This window comes from Catharus ustulatus, chromosome 18 (genome assembly GCF_009819885.2).
Source record: "Catharus ustulatus isolate bCatUst1 chromosome 18, bCatUst1.pri.v2, whole genome shotgun sequence".
In the NCBI taxonomy this organism is placed as follows: Eukaryota; Metazoa; Chordata; class Aves; order Passeriformes; family Turdidae; genus Catharus; species Catharus ustulatus.
In genome coordinates, this window is record NC_046238.1 from 286,516 (window position 1) to 313,635 (window position 27,120).

A 27,120-nucleotide genomic window follows, 5' to 3' on the forward strand; every position below is an offset into this window, starting at 1 on the left:
TCCAGAAGAGTTTACAGACAGCTTGCTCCTCACCTTCCTCATATAAAAAAAAAAAACAAAACAAACCAAACCAAAAAAAAAAAAAAAATAAAAAAAGATAAATTCTCACACGCTCACATGGCATCACAAAGAGGTGGAATTTAGAATTTAGTCATGGAGGAGACGATGGCATCATTTGGCAGGAGAGGTCTCGTGAGAGCCTCAAGCAATGCCTGATTGACAAGCACATTCTGTGATATGAACAGCAGGGAATAATCCTTAGAACGAGCAGTCTTTGGACACCAAATGACACAAACCAGCAATGGAATCACCAGAACAAAATCCAGCAGATCCCCAGGAGCTCACAGAGTAAGAGCTGATGTTAAAGCCCCGAAGTTCTCAGCACTGACTGCCAGGATTTGTTTCCCAGGCAGAAGGTGACTGGGATGAAAGGCTGGGAGTGTTTATAAACAAGGTAAAAGGGTAGGGCAGAGCCTGGCACGGGTGGATCAATGGTGAAATGCATGAGCAGCTTGGCAGGGCAGCCCCAGTGCTGCAGGCTGCGATGGATGGCTTTGCAGAGTGCTTTGGAATGGCCAAGTCTGGGTGCAGGTGTGAGCAGCACCCACTGCCAATTCCTGCATCTGCCAATTCCTGCACTGCCAATTCCTGCATCTTCCAATTCCTGCATCTTCCAATTCCTGCACTGCCAATTCCTGCACTGCCAGTTCCTGCACTGCCAATTCCTGTGTGCAGCACCCACTGCCCTCTGCACTGCCAACTCCTACACTGCCAATTCCTGCACTGCCAATTCCTGCATCTGCCAATTCCTGCATCTTCCAATTCCTGTACTGCCAATTCCTGCACTGCCAATCCCTGCACAGCCAATTCCTGCACTGCCAATCCCTGTGAGCAGCACCCACTGCCCTCTGCACTGCCAATCCCTGCACTGCCAATCCCTGCATCTGCCAATTCCTGCACTGCCAATTCCTGCACTGCCAATCCCTGCACTGCCAATTCCTGCACTGCCAATTCCTGGGTGCAGGTGTGTGCAGCACCCACTGCCCTCTGCACTGCCAATCCCTGCACTGCCAATTCCTGCACTGCCAATTCCTGCATCTGCCAATTCCTGCATCTTCCAATTCCTGCACTGCCAATTCCTGCATCTGCCAATTCCTGCATCTGCCAATCCCTGTGTGCAGCACCCACTGCCCTCTGCACTGCCAGTTCCTGCACTGCCAATTCCTGCACTGCCAATTCCTGCACTGCCAATTCCTGCACTGCCAATTCCTGCCCTGCCAATTCCTGCACTGCCAATTCCTGCACTGCCAATTCCTGCACTGCCAATTCCTGCACTGCCAATCCCTGTGTGCAGCACCCACTGCCCTCTGCACTGCCAATCCCTGCACTGCCAATTCCTGCATCTGCCAATTCCTGCACTGCCAATTCCTGCACTGCCAATCCCTGTGAGCAGCACCCACTGCTCTCTGCACTGCCAATTCCTGCACTGCCAATTCCTGCACTGCCAATTCCTGCATCTTCCAATTCCTGCATCTGCCAATTCCTGCACTGCCAATTCCTGCACTGCCAATTCCTGTGAGCAGCACCCACTGCCCTCTGCACCTGCCCAGGAAAGGCTCCTGTGCACTCCTCAGATAACCAAACCAAAGAATAGTCACATTAAACCTACAGACTCCAGCTTCGTGTGCAGGGGATTGTGATAAATTTAAAAATGCAGATGGGACTGACACAGCAGCTGACATGACTCACTGTGCTGGGATTTTCCTGAAGCTCTGTTTTGCTCCCATTCACTAGAGCTGCTGCCATTTTTTCCAGTTTTCAGTCATTAATTTAACCAAACAAGAAAACCTGTTTTTCCAATGGAGAACTGCTTTACTGTTTCACTGAGTTTGGGGGACTCAAATTTGGAAGAAAATAATAAAATGAAAGAAAGAATAGGTTAAAAGCTAAGAAATAATTCTAATTTTGCTGTAATTGCTTTCTCCATGGATGATTATGATAGCTATCACTTTTGGTTCACTGAGTGCTGAAGTGTACAGTTTATAAAAAAGACAGAGATTTTTCCAACTCATTGGACCATTTCAGAGTAAGCAGTGAGAATGCATTTAATAAGAGCTGGCCTTGGCAGTTGAGTCAAGAACAGCTAATGAAACTGTCTCTGCTGGACAGCAGAACGCAGAAGTGAACTGGCAGGGAAATCCCAGGGCTTGGCTCAACGTGGTGTCCTTGCTTCTGAACTAAACCACAATTCCTGCACCACAGACAGGCTGGGCATTCCTTCCTCTGCTGCAATTAATACAAAATTCCATCAGTGCCAAAGAAACCTTTGAGAATTCCGGGTGTTGCCCTTGCCCTGTGCTGCAGGGATCAGGCAGGAGCTGTCCCCACAGGGAGTGAAATTGCAAACTCTGTCACTGTGGGGATCTTTTCTCACTGGAACACAGAAATCACTTCCCATGAGACTCTGAAAGGCTGGGGCAGTAAGAAAAAAAAAACTTATTTAGGCCCTTATAAGTCAATGAATGTGCTGAGAAGAGTTAAGTCTTTAGATGCAGCAGAAATAAGTAAGAAAAAGGGTTCAAAAGGTTCATAACTCAGAAATGCAATCATGTGCCTTTTCAAGCACATGAGCAATTCCATTAAACTAATCTGCTTTAATTGCATTAAGCTTAAAGAGGCTACTCATATGCTTAAACTCAAACATATGATTAGTTATGTCCCTAAAAAAAGAATGGATAATTCAAACAAATGCTCTATGTATGCATGTAAATGTTTCAAGGTATTAGATCCAGCATTCTATAAACTAAAACATTTAAATTAGCTTTTTGGCAGAAAATCTGTTCCCTGGATGCAAAACATCCTCATTAAGCCACAACTGAATTATTGCTCAAAATTATTTTTCTGAAAGTCAATAGCTAATCCTCTGATAAAAGGTTCAGTAATAATCAATCACAACTAAAAGTTCATATTCTATGCGTGTGCTGGATATGCTTCAAAAACAATACAAAAAGAATGGTTTTAAGTAAATTCAAGTAATAAACAGGAGATAATAATAATTCTTTGCTCAGCTCTTTCCAGTAAACTGCTCTTGCAGAATTAAAGTTTCAGACACTAAAAAAGTGGCCATTTCACACACATAGAAAATTACTGCAGTGACCAAATACTCACAGTTCACACTGTCACAGGAGTCTATTATGCTTTAATTGCTGTCTCTGATCATAAACTGCTTAATTGTGTTGGTTTTGCCTTAAATTATTGGGTATTTTGCAGTCTGTGTATCATAAAAGCTGGGTCTTTAATGTTGCTTCCTAAATTCATTTGAGGGGCACTGTTTTAATTTAGTTTAAGCAAACAGTGATCACAGCAGTGGAAGCAGAAGTGCAGGATGTGCTCTGGTGTCTGCCCTGTGACAAGTGACCCGAAGAGATTGGTTAGCCAGTCACTGCACGTGTGCTGGGAAATGGGAGGGGGAAGGGGAACAAGAAATTAATTTTATGGCACTAAAAGGAGTTTTGTTCACAACTTTCTTTCCAGTTTTGGCTTTTAAGGCTGAGGTTTGTCAGAGCAGAGCAGGGGATGGTGAGCCTTGAGTCAGCTCCCTGCAATACAGAAAAAGATTCAAGTATTTGGAGCAACCTCTGCAGCTCCTCTTGTACTTAGGCACTTGTGTCTTTGTCTTCATGCTTCTAATAGTGCATGAAAATTGGCATTGACAACGCACAGTTATTAGCTTCCTAAGTTTCTATATTTCCTTAGTGTTTCTGAAGGTCACAGGAACTCAGCCAAACCTGAAACAGTCATTTTAATTCCCAGGCTTCTCATTTCACTACAGTGTAATTATATTATTGACTTTTCTGTAGACTTATTTACTGTTTTTCTTTTCCTATTGGGTAAGTGTACAATAACTAAACTAACTTGAATTAGGTAACTGTCACCAATAATTAAAACTTAATGACATTTTCAAAATTACATAAGTAATCCAAGCATAAAAATTATTCTTTATGATACCATTTCAGAACAGTGGCACCAAATCCTTATCATGCAATAACTCGTGCCTCAGAACCATTAAACACAAGCCATCATCACATTTTTCTTCTATCTCTGCTCCATATTCTTTTGTTTATATACTGTGTCATTTCTCTGTTTGGGCTAAAGCATCTTTAGGAGATACCAAATGGAATATTCAACATATTCATTTAGCCTCGATATATTAAATTATCTTCTTAGCTACACACATGTAATCTCTCTACACACTTCAGGAATCAGAATTCAGAGGTAGCTCTGTGTGTGCCTCACGTTTCCCCTCCAGACCTGCTGCTGCTATTTCAGAGATGATTCACTCTCAGAGGCCACCACCCCAAGAGGCTCAAGGCACTGTGACACAAAGATCTGCTTGAATTCAGGCACACATTTAAATCCAGTGTAAGCCTGTGTGCTTTGCAGTGTCAAGAGAGTCTTACAGATAAGCCCATGCCTAAATACTGCACTGAGCTGGGCCAGAAACAAGCTCTATCCTCAGAAGGAGCACATAACCCAGCACAGATTGATGATGCTCTGTGAAATTCAGCTTTGACTGCACCAGGAAGAGGAAAGTCTCCAGTAATAAAAGGGAAAATAAAGAATCAGCAAGGGCTGGAGACTGTAAGAGGCAGGGAAACTCTTCAGCTCTCAGCTTTAATAAAACCCAGCTTAACTGCTGTGCTCCAGTGGAGACTGCCTTTAACAGCATTGGCTTTCTGCTGAGGAGGAATGATGTCAGTTCTGGGAGAAGCCCACGGTACAACACTGCTCGTGGGAGATTGTTATCATTTCAATGAGAAAAACTTACTTGAAGGCATTGGCATCTCCATGGACCTTGTAGTTGTCTGCACTGATCCTGGAGATGACTCTTGTGACAGCAATGAGGATGCCAATGTTCACCTGAGAAGGAAAAGGAGCAAGGAGTGGTCAGGGCTGCCCTGGGGGGCTCTGACAAACCCAGCAGGGAAGGAGCAGCACACACACACAGCCTGGGCTGTCCTGGTGGGCCAAGAGAGCTCCCCAGGGCGGGGCTGGTGTGGTTTGTCAGGGATTTCCACCCCACAGAGGGAACCTCTGGCTGCTCTCCCTGCTCCAGAGCACCCCAGTGTGCCTGGGGAAAGCCTGGCTTGGTGCTTCACCTCCAGCCCAGGAGCTGGGACCCCCAGTGCCCAGGCAAACAGCCTGACTGGGAATAAACACCCTGATTGTGAATAAACAGCCTGACTGTGAATAAACAGCCTGACTGTGAATAAACAGCCTGACTGTGAATAAACAGCCTGATTGTGAATAAACAGCCTCAATGTGAATAAACAAACACCCTGACTGTGAATAAACACTCTCACTGTGAATAAACAGCCTGACTGTGAATAAACACCCTGATTGTGAATAAACACCCTGATTGTGAATAAACAGCCTGACTGGGAACAAACAGCCTGATTGTGAATAAACACCCTGACTGTGAATAAACACTCTCACTGTGAATAAACAGCCTGACTGTGAATAAACACCCTGATTGTGAATAAACAGCCTGACTGTGAATAAACAGCCTGATTGTGAATAAACAGCCTGATTGTGAATAAACAGCCTGACTGTGAATAAACACCCTGATTGTGAATAAACAGCCTGATTGTGAATAAACAGCCTGACTGAGAATAAACACCCTCACTGTGAATAAACACCCTCACTGTGAATAAACAGCCTGATTGTGAATAAACACCCTCACTGTGAATAAGCACCCTGACTGTGAATAAACACCCTGATTGTGAATAAACACCCTCACTGTGAATAAACAGCCTGACTGTGAATAAAAACCTCACTGTGAATAAACATCCTGATTGTGAATAAACACCCTCAGTGTGAATAAACACCCTCACTGTGAATAAACAGCCTGATTGTGAATAAACACCCTCACTGTGAATAAGCACCCTGACTGTGAATAAACACCCTCAAAGTGAATAAACAGCCTGACTGTGAATAAACACCCTCACTGTGAATAAACACCCTGACTATGAATAAACAGCCTCACTGTGAATAAACACCCTGATTGTGAATAAACAGCCTGACTGTGAATAAACACCTCACTGTGAATAAACACCCTGATTGTGAATAAACACCCTGACTGTGAATAAACACCCTCACTGTGAATAAACTGGGCAGTGCAGGAGCTTCCCCAGCAGGGCCACTCTCTGCCCTGCTCTGGTTTTGTGTCAGAGCTCAGAGCCCTGCTCAGGGTGCACAGCTCCTGCTCCTCACCAAAACCTGCTGCAATTTATCTACAGCTCTATTGGGAAGGAGCAATGAGAAAAACATGCTAAGCCTGAACTCTGCTCTTCAAAGGCTCCACTCCTTTTGATGTCAGGTCCGGCAGAAACATCAATAAAATGAAAAGAATTCCCAACAGAAAAGCAGGAAATCATGAAAAGACCAGCACTGAAAATGTTCAACAAAAGAAAGTTTGTGCTGGAGTCACAGGTGAGGGAAGAAGGAAATCTTCACCACTTAAAGGAAATGTGGCAAAGGCTCTCTTGCTGTGCAAAGACCTTGGGTTTAAAGAAAAAAAAGGGAAACAATGTGAAGGTGAAATTTCTCCCTTCCTGTCCAAAGTTGCACAAAGCATCGAGAACAAGGGTAGAAAAAACTACCCTGAATGACAGAACACAAGAAAGAGAAGACTTCAAACAAAGTGCTGCTCCTAACTCAGTAATCATCCTCCACTTTGGCATAAATATTCTAATTCTGACGATGAGAGGGTGAATCAAAGATGTTTAAATTTGATTATAATGATTTCCTTGGGGTTTTTTTTCAAATCTTCTGAGCCCTTTTTTAGTTTTAGCTTTCTAGGGGCAGATCATCACCCGCTGTAGAATCAGAGGATACCTGAAATAGTTCATTTTTGCCACAGCTCTCGAGTTTATCCAAAGGGAACCCTGTGGAACTGCCAGCTCCTCAGAAACAAGTGTACCTGTTCAGTGAGCTTTGCAGAGATAAGAGGTGAAATTCAGTGGTCTGGGGATAATTTTCCCTATTCCTACCAAACCATATTTTGTAAATAACTTCTATAAATCCTTTGAGGTGGTACCACCAGGAAAAATAACATTTTACAGGAAGGCAATGAGGCCTTGCAGGGCAGCCCAGCATCTCCACAGAACTCCTCAGAATTCCTTCATTCTGCCACAGCCATGGAAACACAGCAGGGCAGCAGATGGCTGAGAGCAAACAGAGCCTTCTGCCAGAAGTTTCAATGTCTTGTGTCAAAAATTCAGGTGCTTTGTCAAGTTGGGTTTTTTTGCACTGAAGACACGTCCCAGGGCAGCTTGGGCTGAGCTTAGATTGGTCTGCAAATTAATTGCAAGGATTTTCTGTGAAGCTGCTTTAAGAGGGTGATAGAGAGGCTGTGGTTTGGGTGTGGGGCAGAGGGATCTCAAAACCTTAGGATTTAGGTAGAAGCCAAAAGTCCTACACATAGAAGGAATTCTTTCCTTCCTCATATCTCACACCCCAGGGAAGGAGCTTGTTTGGTCTGGGAATGCATGCAGGGCTGGAGCTCTGTGAGTTACTGGAGGAGGAGGAGGATGGTGAGGGCTCTGCCCAGCTCCAATTCTGCAGGGCTGGGGCTCTGTGAGTTACTGGAGGAGGAGGAGGAGGATGGTGAGGGCTCTGCCCAGCTCCAATTCTGCAGGGCTGGGAGCTCTGTGAGTTACTGGAGGAGGAGGAGGATGGTGAGGGCTCTGTCCAGTTCTGCAGGGCTGGAGCTCTGTGAGTTACTGGAGGAGGAGGAGGAGGATGGTGAGGGTCTGCCCAGCTCCAGTCCTGCAGGGCTGGGGGCTCTGTGAGTTACTGGAGGAGGAGGAGGATGGTGAGGGCTCTGTCCCAGCTCCAGTTCTGCAGGGCTGGGGTCTCTGTGGGTTACTGGAGGAGGAGGAGGATGGTGAGGGCTCTGCCCAGCACACTCCTGCTCTGGGCTCTGTCCCAGCTCCAGTCCTGCAGGGCTGGGAGCTGGGCAGGATAAACTGGGCTGTGCCTGCCTTGTCCTGGGGCGTGGGAGCTGGAGGAGCAGTCCCCCTTTTTCCTCACAGCATAATCCCTTTTCTTGGCACAGGCACTGTGGATCAAACCAGGCAAAAACTGCTTTTTGAGAAGTATTTTCAGACTTAAGTGCTAGTTTGTGCAACTGGTGGCTGATTTGCTATGTAAAGAACACAGGCAGACATGCACACACACCAGGCAGTGTTTAGCCCTGTTATTTCCCTACAGGCACTCACACATTTTTCAGCTGCAATATCCAGTGCCCAGGGAGGTAATTTGTCAGCTCACTTGCTGCTATTTTGGGCAGAGCTGGGTTTAGACTATTTAACAAATTGCTCTACGTGGATCAGCCTTGTGAGCTCACTCTTTCTCTCTCTCAAAGTATTTGTATCCCTACAAGAACATAATTTCAGCTGCACAAATAGCAGTTATATATCATAAGTTAGAGCCAGACAATTAAACTCTTATTTCTCTGCCAAGCAGCTGCAAATTGTGCTTGCCCAGGCGAGGGAGCATTTCACTGCCTGCTGTGTTTTGGTTGCCACCATCCCTGGACAGCAAAGGAAAGTTTGGTGCCTCTGACTGCATCTCCTTCCCTCCTCTGGTGCTGAACAATGGCCAGAAAGCAAGTGCTGATGTCAGGAGGGGAATGTGAGTGTTAGATTTGAATTGCTCTCCAATCATCAACACCTTTGAATGTAAACTCACCCACTGAAGCTCAGGGTGCACCTTGGAGTATTACAGAATATGCACTGGTAAACACCAGTTATTTATGGATCTATTCCTCCCTCTGGCTTGTGAGCAGGATTGGGGGGGGATTTCTGTGAGATGAAATCTGGGCAAGCTTCTCTGTGCTTTTTTAAAAATGTCCATGCCTCTAAGAGTCTCATCAAGCTTTAAAGGTGACCTGGTTTCACTGGTCACTGAATCTATTGCATCTCCAGGCTCCCACTCTGACAGAAAACACTGCAGACAACCTGGTCAATGAGAGCATCACAGACAGAGCTGGGAGGTGCTGGCCTGGCACAGGTCTGTGCCAACACTCCTGGGAAATCACAGCTCACTGCAGTTTATTGTGTGAGCAGCAGGAGCTGCTCTGAATGCTTGTGCACCAATGCTGAGCCCTGACCTGCACCTTCCCTGGAAGGGTCATTGGAGCTGGAACCCAGAAAAGGCACCTGCACACCCCTGACTGACCAACCTGCTTCCATGAACCCAGCAAACTGACCTGAACATCCCTGACTGACCAACCTGCCCCAGCTGAACACAGCAAACTGACCTGCACACCCCTGACTGACCAACCTGCCCCCATCAACCCAGCAAACTGACCTGCACACCCCTGACCAGCCAATCTGCCCCAGCTGAACCCAGCAAACTGACCTGAACATCCCTGACCAGCCAACCTGCTCCAGCTGGAACCCAGAAAAGGCACCTGCACACCCCTGACCAGCCAACCTGCCCCAGCTGACACAAACTCCCCTGCACACCCCTGACTGACCAACCTGCCCCACCTGACACAAACTCACCTGTACACCCCTGACTGACCAACCTGCCCCAGCTGAACACAGCAAACTGACCTGCACACCCCTGACTGACCAACCTGCCCCACCTGAACCCAGCAAACTCACCTGCACACCCCTGACTGACCAACCTGCCCCAGCTGAACACAGCAAACTGACCTGAACAGCCCTGACTGACCAACCTGCCCCCATGAACCCAGAAAAGGCACCTGCACACCCCTGACCAGCCAACCTGCCCCAGCTGACACAAACTCACCTGAACATCCCTGACTGACCAACCTGCCCCACCTGAACCCAGCAAACTCCCCTGAACACCCCTGCCCTGTCCAGCCTGCCCCAGCTGACACAAACCAGAACCCAGGGGACAGGAGCAGGCTCCTGAGCACTGTGGGGACAGGGTGGGCACCCTGGAGGTGACAGCTCCCCCCTGCCCCAGCCCATCCCTGCTGCTGAGGTTGTACCTACCAGAATGACAAACATTGCTGGGGCCACAAAAGCCCAGATGGCTCCGTCCTCCAGGGAGAGCCAGCAGCTGCAGGGAGAATCAGAGTTGGTTCAGAGGAAAACAGTCATTTAATTAGAAATGTTACTGATCAAAAAACCCGACTTGTAAAACAACTAAAGCGGAGTGCAAGGAGACTGATGAATTCTGAAAGCAAGAGAGGTGAGAGCACATCAGGACAAAGCTCCCTCACCCTCACACAGGGGATCCAGGGTGGGATCTCACCTGGATTTGTCACAGCCAGTGACTCCTCTCTGCCCCAGCCCAGCTTCACAGGGGTGCAAAGAGAGGAAATGTTTGATTTGTAATTTTTTGTTTGGTATCCTGGGCCACAGGCAGTTTGTTTCAGTGCTGGAGCACTGTGAAATGTCTCATTGGAGTGAATTTGTCTCACTGACAAAGTGAGCTGCAGGTGGGAAGGGCTGGCAGACACAGCCAGCCCCACAGCCCTTCTTACAGCCCTGATGAGATGAACCAGTTTACCACAGGTGAAATTATTTTAGGTCTAAATCCTATGGTGTTCTTTCAGATATATTTGTTCTTCCTTTCCTAAATTAGAAAGAAAATTAATTTTCAAAGTTTTGGACATCATCCATTCCAGACTTCAGGTGTAACTGCAGTTTTCTTCAGAAGATTGAATATCTTTAATCAATGATTACTCTCTTCTTGGTGCAAATCTCCCCCCTGAGCAGGGAGCTCCCTGAGGAGCTCTTCAGTGAAAAGCAGGAAAAACATCTCAGGAGCTTTCTGTGCACCAGCTCTGTGAGAACCAGACTTGGGGCTCTGTGTTTGACAATATTCCTGCACAAGTCACTTTCTGCAGACTCCCCCTGCTCCTCAGGAGGGCTCGCAGCACCAGAGCCCAGTGACACATTCACAATTCCCTGCAGGTCAGACTCCCACCCCTGCTGCCCCTGCACCCCCGGACTCACTTGCTGCTCTCCCCGTAGCTGTCCAGGGACGAGGTGGCAGAGATGACACAGATCACCAGCGGGCAGCCTGCAGAGAGGCAGATGAAGGATCAGGAATGAGAGCACAGCTCCAGTAAGCACTGCCAGTGCTGCTGAATTTTGTATGAACAGAACAGCTCAGAGTCATTTTCAAACGAAGTCTAACTTGACATCCTCCTGCAGCTGTTTAATCCAACGTGTTTTAATCAACTGATGTCAGACAAACAAAATTACTTTTTAATAAAATACTAGTTTAACTGCTAAACTGAATCAGTGCTAATTTCCTTGGCAATCACAGTCCTCTTTTAGCCTGGGTTGGGCTGATGGACTTTCTGCCTCTGCTGTCCAAGCAGTCACAGCCTGTGAAGCAGCTTCAGCCTGGTTTTAACCCCTCTCCCAGGTAAATGCATTTAACCCCTCTCCCAGGTAAATGCATTTAACCCCTCTCCCAGGTAAATGCATTTAACCCCTCTCCCAGATAAATGCATCTAACCCCTCTCCCAGGTAAGTGCATTTAACCCCTCTCCCAGGTAAATGCATTTAACCCCTCTCCCAGGTAAGTGCATTTCTGCTCAAGAATTCAGAACTGAGACAGGAGAGCAGAGTCTCACATGAACAGCAGAGAGGACAGGAGTGGTGACACTGGGTTATCCACAGCACCACACCCAGCAGCTCAGACTGCCTCAGGTGCCCAGAAAAGGCTGATTTAACATAAATATGTCACAGGTCTGCAGATCTCTGTGTTTACAGGAAATTCTGTTCCCAGATGGTTTTGACTGGGGCAGAGGGCTGTGCCCTGGGAGGTGGAAAACATTCATGGATGGCCCAGGAATGACACAGGGGCAGGTCTGGTCCTGGTGACACAGGAATGACACAGGAACGACATAGGAATTACACAGGAACTACACAGGAATAGCACAGGAATGACACATGTCTGGTCCTGGTGACACAGGAACTACACAGGAATTACACAGGAATAACACAGGAACTACACAGGAATTACACAGGAATAACACAGGAATGACACAGGGGCAGGTCTGGTCCTGGTGACACAGGAGCTGCACATTTTAAACTCTGATTGCAGCCAGAGAAATTTGCATTTCCTCCAACAGACCCACTCTCAGGAAGGCAAACTGTGATCACAAGATGACAATTCCAAACAAGCTTCTGAATATTATCTTGTCCTGTACTGAGGAGACTTAAAGTAAGCAGCTACTAAATGCTTACCCCATCCAATTCCATAATAATATAAGTGCTTGCTTTCTTCTGACCCAAATACTTTGATCACCATGCTGTAGAGATGAAATCCTTCCACCAGCATCCATGCAAATGCACTCAGGAAGAAAAAATGAAGGAGAATGGCCAATATCTTGCAAGGCAGCTAAATTAGGAATAAAAATAAATACATTAGTTCTTTGTGATAAAGTCACATTGGTTTTCTTTTTTTTATATATATTTTTTTTATTTCTATAGACATTTACAGGCCAAATACTAAATCCCTGAAGTAACACTGTCTTAAAAAGAAAACAGACAATTACATTTTTTCTACTACATTTTCAGATAGCTTCAGAGTAACAAATCCTCTTACCTTAAAAAAATAATAATAATAAAAAATCCCTAACAACATTGCCAAATGTGATGTAGAAATCCAAATGTGCAATTTATTTATCACGGTAGGAGCTGTACTCCCACTACAAAATATTCAGGGAGTCAGAACTGGGTGCTGCATCTGGGTGTGAGCCTGGAGTAAAGACAGGAATTCCAAGGCAGGTACAAGTGTTATCCTGACCTGCTGCCTCTTCCCCTGGGCTGCTCCTCTCAGCACTCTGTGTGTTTTCCTCCAAGCCTCTGACCAGCCTGGCTCAGCAGAGCAGGAGAGGTGAATCCTCTCTCCTTCCCCAGCCTGGGTGCTCACCACTGCCTTTTCCTCACTCACTCACTGCTTTTCTCTAATTTTCACTCACTGCTTTCCCCTTTCCTCACTGACTGCTGTTCCCTAATTTTCACTCATTAATTCCCTTTGCAGTGTGAGCTGAGCTGAGCTGTGCTGGCATTTTATTCTTTATGTTGATGTTTTGGGGTTCTGCACTCCATGGACAATTAAAACATTGGGATTTGGTTGTGTAATGAAAATTGAGGCTTTCCTGTACAGACTCACTTGGACTTGTGCAAGGACATTCTAATGCAAACCCAATGGGACTACATGTATTCAAAAGCAATAAATTTGGGGTTAATTCATGTAAGTGAGGTCTGTGTGTGGTTTAGTATTTCACAAAGTTCAGTGACATATTATTAAACCAGATTAGCTTATTGACAAAAGCTCTAAGAGCCTTTCCAGTTAATTTTATCATAAGGCTATAAAATCCATTTTAATGCCTTTTGATTTCTACCAGAAGATTAGACCACAAAAATATAAATGCAACATAAAGCTGACTTACAGGCTAGTTCTGTCAAATGGATAATTTCCAACTTTTGAGTAGCCAAACAATCTGGATCACAAAGCAGCAGGAAAATAGCACACAGTGAAGCAGCAGGAGGTTGGTCTGTGTGTAATTTTCTGTAATACCTAGTTTCAGATTTGCACATAAAATCCACAGCAAAGTTGCTGCTCATTCTGGTGGGTTTTTTTTGCCTTAATTATTGCTTAGAAGTTACTCTTATATGGCAAAATTGCCCTGTATAAAAGCACTGAGAGGCTGAGCCTTTACACTCCAAACGTCTCCTCTGCACCATGAGAAACTCCCCACTTTCAGCAGAGCACTCTCAAAATGCAGATCTTGTTCCTGCTGCTCTTAGAGCTGACATCCAGAGAGCCCAGCCTGCAGCAAGGTCTCCTACTATTGATGAGAAACTAAAGCAGGATTTCAGAAAGGCCTCCCAGAAAATATTTGTCATTTTTTAAACTGAGGACAGTGTTAAAACAGAAAGGTAAATTTATAGAAACATCACAAACAAAAGCTCCTGGTTTCACCTCTCTGTTTGGAAGTTTCCATCAATGCCAGGCAGGAGTTGTGAGTGGGAATGAGATACAAACCCTGATCCAGAACTGCAGACAGTAGAGACATCGGATTTTCTGGCTGTGCTGGAAAAAACCCAGTGCTGTCCAACACCTTATGCTTCAATTTTCATTTTCCTGTGTCTAAATAATATTTCCATTTTCCCCACAAACACACTTAGGTGTTTGGAAGCTTTAGAAACCTGAAGAACTGTGGTTAATTGTTTTAATTGCACGCTGCACTTTGGGCTCCTGGTTTAAAATGATGCTCTCCACCCTAGAGCAGAGGGGTAACTAAGGCTGCAAACCTCAGGAGGAACAAATCTATTGCTGAAAGTCCAAGGGAAGTCACCAGAGGCCATGAGGACAGCAAAGGTATCTTAGGAACCGGGCAGCCTAGGAAAATCTGTGTGTACAAAGATATTTGATTTTCTGGATGGAAGACATCCTGGTTTCGGGAATAATTGCCTGCCTGGAACCTGCCAGGATCAGTTAAGAGCTATTGATGTACGTGTCAATGGCCAGCATTTTATAAGTAAATAAACTGGGTGTACTGGAAAGATTAAAGTCCTGATTGTGAAGATAGAGCTTTTTGTAAATGATCGTTTAGCACTCCAATTAAAGCTGCAATTAGAGGTGTTTAGGCACGGAGCAGGTAAGGACAGGAGAGCAATAAAAGGGTGAATCACACAGCCCCGATTCCCAGAGGACAAAGCATAAAAATAAAAGCCCAGCAGACAGTATTTACATCAACTTTAACATCTTTAGTGTTATCCCATACAACTACAGAGGAGGGACGGCTAAAACCCAGATTGTGTGACTCGCTGCTACCTGAGTGACCCTGCCCTCAGCCCTGTCCTTTAACAGGGCTTGCTCTCTGCTCCTAGAGGATTATTTTCATGCCTGGTTTCCACTGTCTCCAGTTCCATCTTCTGCTGCTCTCCAGTGTCTCCATTTCATTTTCCTTCCAGTACATTTTCTCATTTTCTCCCTTCACATTGCGTGACTCATTCGGGACCCACCCGGATGTTAAACAGCAAAAGAATACAAACTTAGTTTTCCAAAGTGCTTTTAGATCCTCAGGTAATGACTGCCTGTGCAAACCTGACATTACACTTCGTTATAAACTCAACAGAAATTCAATGGGTCCCATTTGAGCTGAGTATAAATTGTGGTAGCTGTTGTACTGGCAAAATGAACAATGTGCAAACCTGGTATTTACTCCTACTGAGACAAAACAGCACCACCACCCCCCCAAGAATAGAAACCACTGGCTGCTTCTGAAAAATTATGTGGAGAAACAGCTGGTCACAAAAGTGGCCAAGTTTTTACCAGCACAAACACAGAGCAGCCTGGCAGTTCACTGTAAAATCAGGTTTTGTTCCTGCTCTACAGGTGGAACTTTCCATCAAAGACCTTACGTTACTTTAAATTGCATTTTTTAAATTAAGAGTGGAAAGAAATTGGTTTTACTGGTCTGTGACAGCGTTAACTTGGCCTGTTTGTCCCAACCTAACCCAGCTGTTTTAGATGCCAGTTTGAGGGGTTGAGATCCTGGTTCTGCCTGAGGAACATTCCTGGGCATTTTTTGGCTCAGGCAGGTTGAGCACAGCTCTGCCATGGAAGAACCCTCCCAGGTGTGGCAGTGGCCATCCCCAGAGCCCCATCCCCGTGCACTCACCGTGGAGGGGCTGAGCTGGAAGCTGCTGAGCAGCAGCACCTGGGCCAGCAGCACAGCACAGGACAGGTTGGCGTGGATGTGGTACCGCTGGTTCCGGATGGTGCTCACGGACCTGCAGGACACGCACAGCTCAGCAACGGGCACGGGGCTGGGGTCAGCAGGGAATGAACTGGCTCTGGGCTTGGGGGGGTCAGCAGGGAATGAAGTGGCTCTGGGCTTTGGGGGCACCAGCAGGGAATGAACTGGCTCTGGGGGGTCAGCAAAGGGCTCCAAAGAGCACAGGGTTTGGGGGGGTCAGCAGGGAATGAACTGGCTCTGGGGATCAGCAAAGGGCTCCAAAGGGCACAGGGCTGGGGGGTCAGCAGGGAATGAACTGGCTCTGGGCTTGGGGGGGTCAGCAGGGAATGAACTGGCTCTGGGGGTCAGCAGGGAATGAACTGGCTCTGGGGGGTCAGCAAAGGGCTCCAAAGGGCACAGAGCTGGGGGTCAGCAGGCAATAAACTGGCTCTGGGCTTTGGGGGGTCAGCAGGGAATGAACTGGCTCTGGGGGGGACAGCAAAGGGCTCCAAAGGGCACAGGGTTTGGGGGCACCAGCAGGGAATAAACTGGCTCTGGGCTTTGGGGGGAACAGCAAACAGACACCCAGGGTTGGGGGGCACCAGCAGGGAATAAACTGTCTCTGGGCTTTGGTGGGGTCACCATGGTGGCCTCTGAGCCCTCCTGCCACCAGCACTGGGGTACCTGACTGGCTCCTTTAGCACCCAGCAGATGGATTGGCACATGGGCAAGTTGGTGACCAGTGACAGAATATCAATAAAGGGTTTGGTACATCAATAAATATTTGATATGACATCAATAAAGGTTTGATATAAGATCATTAATACATGATGATTAACATCAAATTGATACAATCTCAATAAAGGTTTGACACAACATCGATAAGGGTTTGATACAATCTCAATAAAGGTTTGATATATCATCAATAAAGGTTTGATATATCATCAATAAAGGTTTGACACAACATCAACAAGGGTTTGACCCTGAAGGGTGCTCTGTGCCAAGGGCTCACACCCACTCCTCACACCAAGCTTGTGGCACCTGGCACCACTCAGCCACGCCGTGCCAGAGTTCTGGGTTTGTTTTGTTGGTATTTGCCTGTATGGGACATCAGGGAATGTGAAAGACATTGGTTCCAATTCTGATTTATACAAATATAACTCCTGAGCACAGCTCCATATACAGATGGGCAGTGCCTGACCTGACAGGGACCTGACTGGGGTTTCAACATCATTTGAACATCTCTCTTGGCTTTTCAAAAACCAGCTGGAGATCTGACAAGAACAGGTTTTCCTGGAAGTCTGCTGACCTCGTGTTTCTGTTCTCATCCAGAAATAGGAAACAGAAAACAAAAACATTGATCTGAACATCTCAGGCCTTGCCTTTAACTCTGTTCTCATTGAAAAACAAACAGTCTGGTGATAACAGGTTCTGTTCCAATGCACCCTGCCTAGCCCTGCTCCATGAAGGGAATGAAGGGGGAGATGACAAAGGAGCATCCAGGTCCCACAAAATAACTCTGAGGATGCTGTGCCTGGTGCCAGCAGCTTTCTAACAGGGAGCTGCAGTGTCACAGCTGGGCAGTGTCACAGGCTGGACAGTGTCACAGGCTGGGCAGTGTCAGTGTCACAGCTGGGCAGTGTCACAGCTGGGCAGTGTCACAGCTGGGCAGTGTCACAGGCTGGGCAGTGTCACAGCTGGGCAGTGTCACAGGCTGGGCAGTGCCAGTGTCACAGCTGGGCAGTGTCACAGGCTGGGCAGTGTCACAGCTGGGCAGTGTCAGTGTCACAGGCTGGGCAGTGTCACAGGTGGGCAGTGTCAGTGTCACAGGCTGGGCAGTGTCACAGGTGGGCAGTGTCACAGGTGGGCAGTGTCAGTGTCACAGGCTGGGCAGTGTCAGTGTCACAGCTGGGCAGTGTCACAGCTGGGCAGTGTCACAGGCTGGGCAGTGTCAGTGTCACGGCTGGGCAGTGTCACAGCTGGGCAGTGTCACAGCTGGGCAGTGTCACAGCTGGGCAGTGTCAGTGTCACAGGCTGGGCAGTGTCACAGCTGGGCAGTGTCACAGCTGGGCAGTGTCACCAGAGGGGAGCAGGGCTCGCTGCCCTCCAGGAGGGGCTGCCACTGCCAGCACAGGGAGCAGCCAAGACCTTGCCAGATTCTTCTGCACTTATGTCACAGTCATCCAACACCACATTGCAAAATCCCACTTGAGCTGCTTAACGAGACCCTGCTCTCCAGTGGGAAGATAATCCAGTGCTCTGGAGCTGGCAGCTGGGAGGATGCTGTGGTAGGTGGGGTGCTAGCCCTGGGACACTCAGCTGGCTCCCAGCTCTCTCCAAGTTCTGTTTGCCTGCAGCCCCTTGAGGAGTTTTCAGCCCTGCTGCAGCAACACCTCCTCCCTTTGCTCCCTTCTCCTTTCTAAACACTCCAGCATCCAATTCTGCACTCAGACTAAAATGGAGCAGATCATTCCCCCCAGCCTAAACATGCCAACAGCACAATGCCAGATGGGCAGATGCTGGACTTATTTCGAGTGGATTTTGCCACACGTTATGCTCTTAATCCAAGTGTGACCCACACAGATCTCAGAACTTGGAAATAACACAGGGTCTGGAAAAAAACAAACATTGCAATCAGTTTACTGAGATTCAGCAAGTCCTTTTCCCTAGAAACTGGCCTCTTAACAGGATGTCCAAAATGCATGCTTAGGCACAGAAAACAAAAATCCAGCTCTTAAGTGGGAACAATCTGGTTTAGTGTGTGAAAGGAGACAAGAATCCCACTCCTTGCTGTGCTCCCAAAGTGCTGCACAACCTTGGACAAGCTGCTTCACCCTTAGTCAGGTTTTCTGCTTTTATTTAGACACAAACCTTTACAAAACCTTTTCTCCAGAAATGTTTGCATCAAGCCCAGCTGAGCCTCAAACTCCCTTGTCACAACAGGAGCACAAAGAGGAATAAAGGTCCTGAGTGCCCTGGGCAGAACCCCAGCACAGAGCCCTCGCTGGGCAGGAGGGTTTGGGACCACGACCAGGGAGTGAATCTCACTCTGCTCACAGTCCTTACCCCTCTGAACACAAGGGCACTGGACACGGGGCTCCTGAGAGGCAATTGTGGGCAAGCTGTGAAAATAAATCAGGCAGTGCTGACTGAGACTTCCTTACAGGGCATTCCTTCCCGAGCACTGCTGGCTGTGCTCCCAACAACCCAAAAATGTGGGCAGAGGGGTCCTGCAGTCCCTGGTCACGCTGCTCTGAGCCCAGAGCGAGACCTGCTCTAGCCTCTGTGCAAGATCCCTGAGCTATAGCAAAGCATGGACAGTTCAAAAAAATTAAAAATCGCCCATGGGATGGAAATAGCTTGCTATATAAAGACCATCCCTTTTCAGGAAATTAAAGTAATTTAGAAATAACCAACCAAGTGTTGCAAATACATGTGCAGAATCTAATTAAGGAAGGTTGTAGAATTAACAGCCTTTGTTTAATGCCGAGCAGCTGAAGGGATCCTGGAATGCTCTGCTGCCTTTCTGCTGCAGGTTGTTCAGGTCACTCAAATTACTCACGAGAGCACGGCGAATGTGACCAGCGTGATCGTCAGGCAGAAGATGGACAGAGCACAGCCGATGTAAGTGATGGAGGACAGGGCCACCTGGTGTTCCCTGCTCAGCTGCACAGGGAGAGAAACAGAGCAGTCAGTGTCACCCTTCAGTGAGCTGTGTCACCCTTCAGTGAGCTGTGTGTCACCCACACTGAGCTGTGTGTCACCCACACTGAGCTGTGTGTCACCTGCACTGAGCTGTGTCACCTGCACTGAGCTGTGTCACCTGCACTGAGCTGTGTCACCCTGCACTGAGCTCTGTCACCTGCACTGAGCTGTGTGTCACCCTGCACTGAGCTGTGTGTCACCTGCACTGAGCTGTGTCACCTGCACTGAGCTGTGTGTCACCCGCACTGAGCTGTGTGTCACCTGCAATGAGCTGTGTCACCTGCACTGAGCTGTGTCACCCTGCACTGAGCTGTGTGTCACCTGCAATGAGCTGTGTCACCTGCACTGAGCTGTGTCACCCTGCACTGAGCTCTGTCACCTGCACTGAGCTGTGTGTCACCCTGCACTGAGCTGTGTGTCACCCTGCACTGAGCTGTGTGTCACCTGCACTGAGCTGTGTCACCTGCACTGAGCTGTGTCACACTGCACTGAGCTGTGTGTCACCTGCAATGAGCTGTGTCACCTGCACTGAGCTGTGTCACCCTGCACTGAGCTCTGTCACCTGCACTGAGCTGTGTGTCACCCTGCACTGAGCTGTGTGTCACCCTGCACTGAGCTGTGTGTCACCTGCACTGAGCTGTGTCACTGCACTGAGCTGTGTGTCACCCGCACTGAGCTGTGTCACTGCACTGAGCTGTGTGTCACCCTGCACTGAGCTGTGTCACCCTGCACTGAGCTGTGTGTCACCCTGCACTGATCTGTGTGTCACCTGCACTGAGCTGTGTGTCACCCTGCACTGAGCTGTGTGTCACCTGCACTGAGCTGTGTGTCACCTGCACTGAGCTGTGTCACCTGCACTGAGCTGTGTGTCACCCGCACTGAGCTGTGTGTCACCTGCAATGAGCTGTGTCACCTGCACTGAGCTGTGTCACTGCACTGAGCTGTGTCACCTGCACTGAGCTGTGTCACCCTGCACTGAGCTGTGTGTCACCCACACTGAGCTGTGTGTCACCTGCACTGAGCTGTGTCACCCGCACTGAGCTGTGTGTCACCCACACTGAGCTGTGTCACCCACACTGAGCTGTGTGTCACCTGCACTGAGCTGTGTCACCCACACTGAGCTGTGTCACCCTGCACTGAGCTGTGTGTCACCCACACTGAGCTGTGTGTCACCTGCACTGAGCTGTGTCACCCGCACTGAGCTGTGTGTCACCTGCACTGAGCTGTGTCACCCTTCAGTGAGCTGTGTGTCACCTGCACTGAGCTGTGTCACCTGCACTGAGCTGTGTGTCACCCTGCACTGAGCTGTGTCACCTGCACTGAGCTGTGTCACCTGCACTGAGCTGTGTGTCACCTGCACTGAGCTGTGTGTCACCCGCACTGAGCTGTGTCACCTGCACTGAGTTGTGTGTCACCCTGCACTGAGCTGTGTGTCACCTGCACTGAGCTGTGTGTCACCTGCACTGAGCTGTGTCACCTGCACTGAGCTGTGTCACCTGCACTGAGCTGTGTGTCACCCTGCACTGAGCTGTGTCACCCTGCAGTTAGCTGTGTGTCACCTGCACTGAGCTGTGTCACCTGCACTGAGCTGTGTGTCACCCTGCACTGAGCTGTGTGTCACCTGCACTGAGCTGTGTGTCACTGCACTGAGCTGTGTGTCACCTGCAGTTAGCTGTGTGTCACCCTGCACTGAGCTGTGTGTCACCTGCACTGAGCTGTGTGTCACCTGCACTGAGCTGTGTGTCACCCTGCACTGAGCTGTGTGTCACCTGCACTGAGCTGTGTGTCACCTGCACTGAGCTGTGTCACCCTGCACTGAGCTGTGTGTCACCTGCACTGAGCTGTGTCACCCTGCACTGAGCTGTGTCACCCTTCAGTGAGCTGTGTCACCTGCACTGAGCTGTGTCACCTGCACTGAGCTGTGTCACCCTTCAGTGAGCTGTGTCACCTGCACTGAGCTGTGTCACCCTGCACTGAGCTGTGTCACCTGCACTGAGCTGTGTGTCACCTGCACTGAGCTGTGTGTCACCCTGTACTGAGCTGTGTGTCACCTGCACTGAGCTGTGTCACCCTGCAGTGAGCTGTGTCACCCTTCAGCGAGCTGTGTGTCACCCTGCAGGGACAGCACCACAGGGAACACCCAAACAGAGCAGTCACTCTGTGTCACCCTGCACTGAGCTGTGTCACTGCACTGAGCTGTGTGTCACCCTGCAGGGACAGCACCATACGGAACACCCAAACAGAGCGGTCACTCTGTGTCACCTGCACTGAGCTGTGTCACCCTGCAGGTTTGTGTAGATACACACCCAGAGCTGTGTTTGTGTAAATACACACACCCCCAGAGCTGTCTGCACACACTCAGTGCCCCACAGCAGTGCCAATCCCACAGCCCCATCCATCCCCAGCCATCCCCAGCCATTCCCAGCCATTCCATCCCCTTCTCTGCCCAGCTGGGCTGGCACCTCCAGCCTGGAGAGCCCCAGCGTGGGCAGGGCAAACCTCCTGTCCCAGCCTCTGCTTCCCCTACAGCACCTTCTGGAGAGTAATTCCATTTTTATCAACAGTTAACCTGCAGCTCCTCATGCTCCCCCAGGATCTGCGCTAAACCTGGACAGTCAGTGCAAGAGGGACACTGGGGTTTGGCCATTCCTCTGAAATTAATCAGTGTGGTTTAATTTTCCATGCAAGTTCTCATAAAAGAATGACAGAAAAGCCACACCCAACAAAGGGAGCCAGGCAGTATTAATATGTAATCAGTAGAACAGAGCCAGGCAGGAAAAACTTTCTCATCCTAGAAGAATTTTCAAACATTTTTCCTGACTTGATTTTGGATAGACTTGACATTTTCATAAACCAAAGGAAAAAAATATTAGTAATCAAAAAGTTCAAGTTTTGATGCTTGAAATACTGTGTTTCTATTTCAATCTCAATTCACTATTAATTAAATTCCAAGCTGAAAACAAACTCAAAATATTTATTTATTAAAAAAAAAATACTAAAAGGAATGATATCCTTTCCAAAACTTTTTTACAGCAAACTTTTCTAATAAAAACTAGTCCTTTCACATATGTTTGGGATTTTCTATTCTTTTCCACACGCACAATAAAGTTTCCCACCCAAATGAGGCATTTCATTAGAGATTATCAAACTGAAGCAGCTCTACCAATAAAGTCCCCATTAAAATTCCTTCAAGGGAGAGAAGTGAGTGCCATGTGGCTTTGAGGCAGACCCACAGCCCCAGAGCTGTGCTGTGAGAAGGTTTTCCTGTCATTCCCTCCAGCTGCAGCATCCCTCACGTGTGTGAGGTCACAGCAGGGCTCAGCACAATGAGACAAACCCTGAAACACAGCTGTTGCTATGGTGCTGCTGCTCCTAGGAAATATGATGCAGCTCTTGAGTATTTTTTCTTTTCCAGCTGAAGACACATTTCTGTTCCCTGGCTGGACAGCATCAATCACAGGAACAGAAGTTCTGTGCACTGGAACAGATTAAAAGCTCCAGGTAGTTCCTACAGCAGAGATCCTATTGCCCTCACCCCAAAGAAACCAGGTACAGGCATTCTTCTCAGAATATTCCTGCAACAGGAACACAATAATCTGTGTGCTAAATGGAGCAGGCTAGCAGTGACTTCCTCACAGGAATATTCATGTCCAAAATCATGGAATGGTTTCCAGGGAGTGCAGCCTCACTCCAGGGCTGTGCTGAAGGAGGGAAGGACCCTGGGTTCAGAGCTCCCAACCCAGCTGTCAGCACATCTGGATGAGGGGTAACATTTTTAGGGGTAACAGGAGCAATTTCATAGAAGCACCTGGGTTGTCAAAGCACTGGGCCTCGTTAATTAAGGAACAATTTCAGTAAACACCAATGCTCTGATAAGAGCTGATTTTGCCTTACCTCAGCTTGTCTTTTGGAAAGCTTACAGACTTCCTGCATGATGTGGAATATAAAACAGTAATTTGGGATGTTCTTGTAGTCAGCACAAAAACACTAATCAAGCTGTAATGCTATTATTAAAGAAAATGGCATTAAAAAGTACAAAATAAAACATTGAGCAGTCTGTGAAGTAATCCCATGAGCCTGATTCTCACACTTGTCCCAGTCTACATTAAATTATTCTTTTCTTCTGAAATGTTTTGCTTCCTTGGGTTTCTATGGTCATTCTTTTACTCTGAAAAGCCAGGAAAGGAGCTCATCCAGCAGTGAGTGTCAGCAGCCACAGCACCCAGAGACAGATGTTTGTTAGCTCCAGCTGTGACAGGGCAAAATCAAAACCCCTGCCTCAAACAAGGCAAAATCAGAAACCCCTGCCTCAAACAAGGCAAAATCAGAAACTCCTGCCTCAAGCAAGGCAAAATAAAAATTCCTACCTCAAACTTCCCTGTCTAAACTACTTTTGAAATCTCCTTTCTGAAAAACAATTAATCTTCCAGAAAAAAGCAAGTTCTTGAACCAAAACAGATTTTACAGCCTTAAAGAATGAGCCCTGCAAGCTGAGGATGATATCACACCTGTGATCTGTGTCTGATATCACACCCCTGATCTGTGTCTGATATCACACCTGTGATCTGTGTTTGATATCACACCCCTGATTGATGTCTGATATCACACCCCGATTGGTGTTTGATATCACACCCCTGATCCATGTTTGATATCACACCTGTGATCTGTGTTTGATATCCCACCCCTGATCTGTGTCTGATATCACACCTGTGATTTGTGTTTCATATCCCACCCCTGATCTCTGTCTGATATCACACCTGTGATCTGTGTCTGATATCACACCCCTGATCTGTGTCTGATATCACACCCCTGATCTGTGTTTGATATCCCACCCCTGATCTGTGTCTGATATCACATCCCTGATTGGTGTTTGTCTGATATCCCACCCCTGATCTCTGTCTGATATCACACCCCTGATCTGTGTCTGATATCACATCCCTGATTGGTGTTTGTCTGATATCCCACCCCTGATCTCTGTCTGATATCACACCTGTGATCTGTGTCTGATATCACACCCCTGATTGGTGTTTGTCTGATATCACACCCCTGATCTGTGTCTGATATCACACCCCTGATCTGTGTTTCAGTCCCAGTCCCTGGCACAGCAGCAGGAAATGTTTGCATGGTTTATCAGTGGACACATCCCATGAAACCCCAGCTATGTGTTCACTGCTGGAAATCCACGACCTCTGCATTTTGCCCCAAGTCCACACACAAGAGTTGGATTTCCATGTCCCTTTGGGTCAGCTTTCCATCTCACATTTCCACCTGACAGGAACATTCCCAGCACGAAGCTCCTGCAGTGAGGGATGATTTTTGTTTGTTGATCTGCACTAAAATCCACCCTCAGGCCCTTGTGCAAAGTCTGAGCATCCTCCAGGGAGAGATGCCCAGGGGGAGGGAGGGGCAGGGAGGTGGGGGAACAAATAAGGCTCAGCCAAATCTACTGAAGTTGTACCTTTAAAATGCCATCTGAATCCAATTAAGAAAGGGATGAATAATTTACTTTGGCAGCCTGAGTGTCTCAGAGACATTAAAACACTGGCCTTGGCTGATGAAGCTAATGGTTTTAATTGCCTCCAGAAAGGCTGCTGAAATCCAATTTCAGTCCAGGGAGGCCTTTATTTATATTTTAAATAATAATAACAATACAAATCTCTGTTTTCCTTCAGCTTGCCAAGAACTTTGTTAGGTACACAACATTCCAGTTTTTAAAAACTCACATCTGTGGAGAGTTCAGGAGGCTCAATCAGAGCCAGAGAGCCCAGGATGGGTTTTGGTGGGGCCATGCTCAGTGGCACTGTTCAATCACCACCACAGAAATGCCTGATTTGATGAACAAACTTACTTTCTCAAGCCACATCAGATACTGTGAATTTAAAGACAAAAAGGCCTCTGAGAGGCCTTCACAATGCAATCATCTTCACCAGCCATCTCCAGCAGAATTGTGTTTGAATTCCCCTTCTCCACAGCTCCAGCAATCTGCAATAAAGTGCTGCAGAGGGGCTCTCCAGGGTTACAGGCACGTTCTCCTCCAGCCACCCCAGCCTGGTGTTGCTTATTTAAAACTTTTCACTGTGACTCAAAAATATAGAGTTTTCCAAATATCTCTGCCAATATATTAATTAGTATTTTTTAATGCCCACATCATTTTTTAAAGTAATTCTGGGCACTGTGTCATCAAACAGTAGGGATTCTGCTCATTACAAATCTCTTAGTTCTTAGTTCAAATGAAGCTTGAAGGAATCATGGCAGGGAGGAAGGACTCAAGTCGTGAAGTGGAATAATTAGAACAAAGTTTGGGGACCAGAAAACCTGCTATTTTCAAGTGCTTCTGAAGCCTGTCAGTGCAGCACAGAGCTGGGTGTTTCTCCTGCTTTCCCTTCAAGGCTGCTGACCTTTCAGGTGTCTCGGGAAATGTCAGATCTGTGTTCACAGCACACTGTCCCCCTGGGCTCCAGGAGCTGCTCCTGCCATCCCCAGGGCTGGAACATCTGCTCAGCTCAGGCTCACCCTGGGCTCAAATCAACCCCAAATCCACTGGGGAGCAGCAGCACCAGGGGCAGAGCAGCAGGACCAGGAGCACAGCAGCAGGACCAGGGGCAGAGCAGCAGGACCAGGAGCACAGCAGCAGCACCAGGGGCACAGCAGCAGCACCAGGGGCAGAGCAGCAGGACCAGGGGCAGAGCAGCAGGAGCAGGAGCAGAGCAGCAGGACCAGGAGCAGAGCAGCAGGACCAGGGGCAGAGCAGCAGCACCAGGAGCAGAGCAGCAGGACCAGGGGCAGAGCAGCAGGACCAGGGGCACAGCAGCAGCACCAGGGGCAGAGCAGGAGCACCAGGGGCAGAGCAGGAGCACCAGGAGCAGAGCAGCAGGACCAGGGGCAAAGCAGCAGGACCAGGAGCAGGGCAGCAGGACCAGGGGCAGAGCAGCAGGAGCAGGAGCAGAGCAGCAGGAGCAGGAGCAGAGCAGCAGGAGCAGGGGCAGAGCAGCAGCACCAGGAGCAGAGCAGCAGGACCAGGGGCACAGCAGCAGGAGCAGGGGCAGAGCAGCAGCACCAGGAGCAGAGCAGCAGGACCAGGGGCACAGCAGCAGCACCAGAAGCAGAGCAGCAGCACCAGGAACACAGCAGCAGCACCAGGAGCAGAGCAGCAGCACCAGGGGCAGAGCAGCAGCACCAGGGGCACAGCAGCAGCACCAGGGGCAGAGCAGCAGCACCAGGGGCAGAGCAGCAGCACCAGGGGCAGAGCAGCAGGAGCAGGGGCAGAGCAGCAGGACCAGGGGCAGAGCAGCAGCACCAGGGGCAGAGCAGCAGGAGCAGGGGCAGAGCAGCAGGAGCAGGAGCAGAGCAGCAGCACCAGGAGCAGAGCAGCAGCACCAGGAGCAGAGCAGCAGGAGCAGGGGCAGAGCAGCAGGACCAGGGGCAGAGCAGCAGCACCAGGGGCAGAGCAGCAGGAGCAGGGGCAGAGCAGCAGGACCAGGGGCAGAGCAGCAGGACCAGGAGCAGAGCAGCAGGAGCAGGGGCAGAGCAGCAGAACCAGGGGCAGAGCAGCAGGACCAGGAGCAGAGCAGCAGGACCAGGAGCAGAGCAGCAGCACCAGGGGCACAGCAGCAGCACCAGGGGCACAGCAGCAGGACCAGGGGCAGAGCAGCAGGACCAGGAGC

General features: G+C 48.4%; 1 protein-coding gene across 2 annotated transcripts in view; it reads right to left on the reverse strand.

The window, feature by feature from the left end:
- The window catches only part of ADGRD1 (adhesion G protein-coupled receptor D1), a 124,871-nt gene that overhangs the window by 16,663 nt on the left and 81,088 nt on the right, over positions 1 to 27,120 (reverse strand). For both annotated transcript variants that reach the window (XM_033076176.1, XM_033076175.1), the window contains 6 exons: positions 19,314 to 19,417; positions 15,695 to 15,806; positions 12,246 to 12,399; positions 11,001 to 11,067; positions 10,032 to 10,098; positions 4,829 to 4,920 (listed from right to left, as the gene is read on the reverse strand). In XM_033076176.1, the coding sequence (XP_032932067.1) occupies positions 4,829 to 4,920; positions 10,032 to 10,098; positions 11,001 to 11,067; positions 12,246 to 12,399; positions 15,695 to 15,806; positions 19,314 to 19,417 (596 nt within the window). The remainder of the gene's footprint in view (positions 1 to 4,828; positions 4,921 to 10,031; positions 10,099 to 11,000; positions 11,068 to 12,245; positions 12,400 to 15,694; positions 15,807 to 19,313; positions 19,418 to 27,120) is intronic.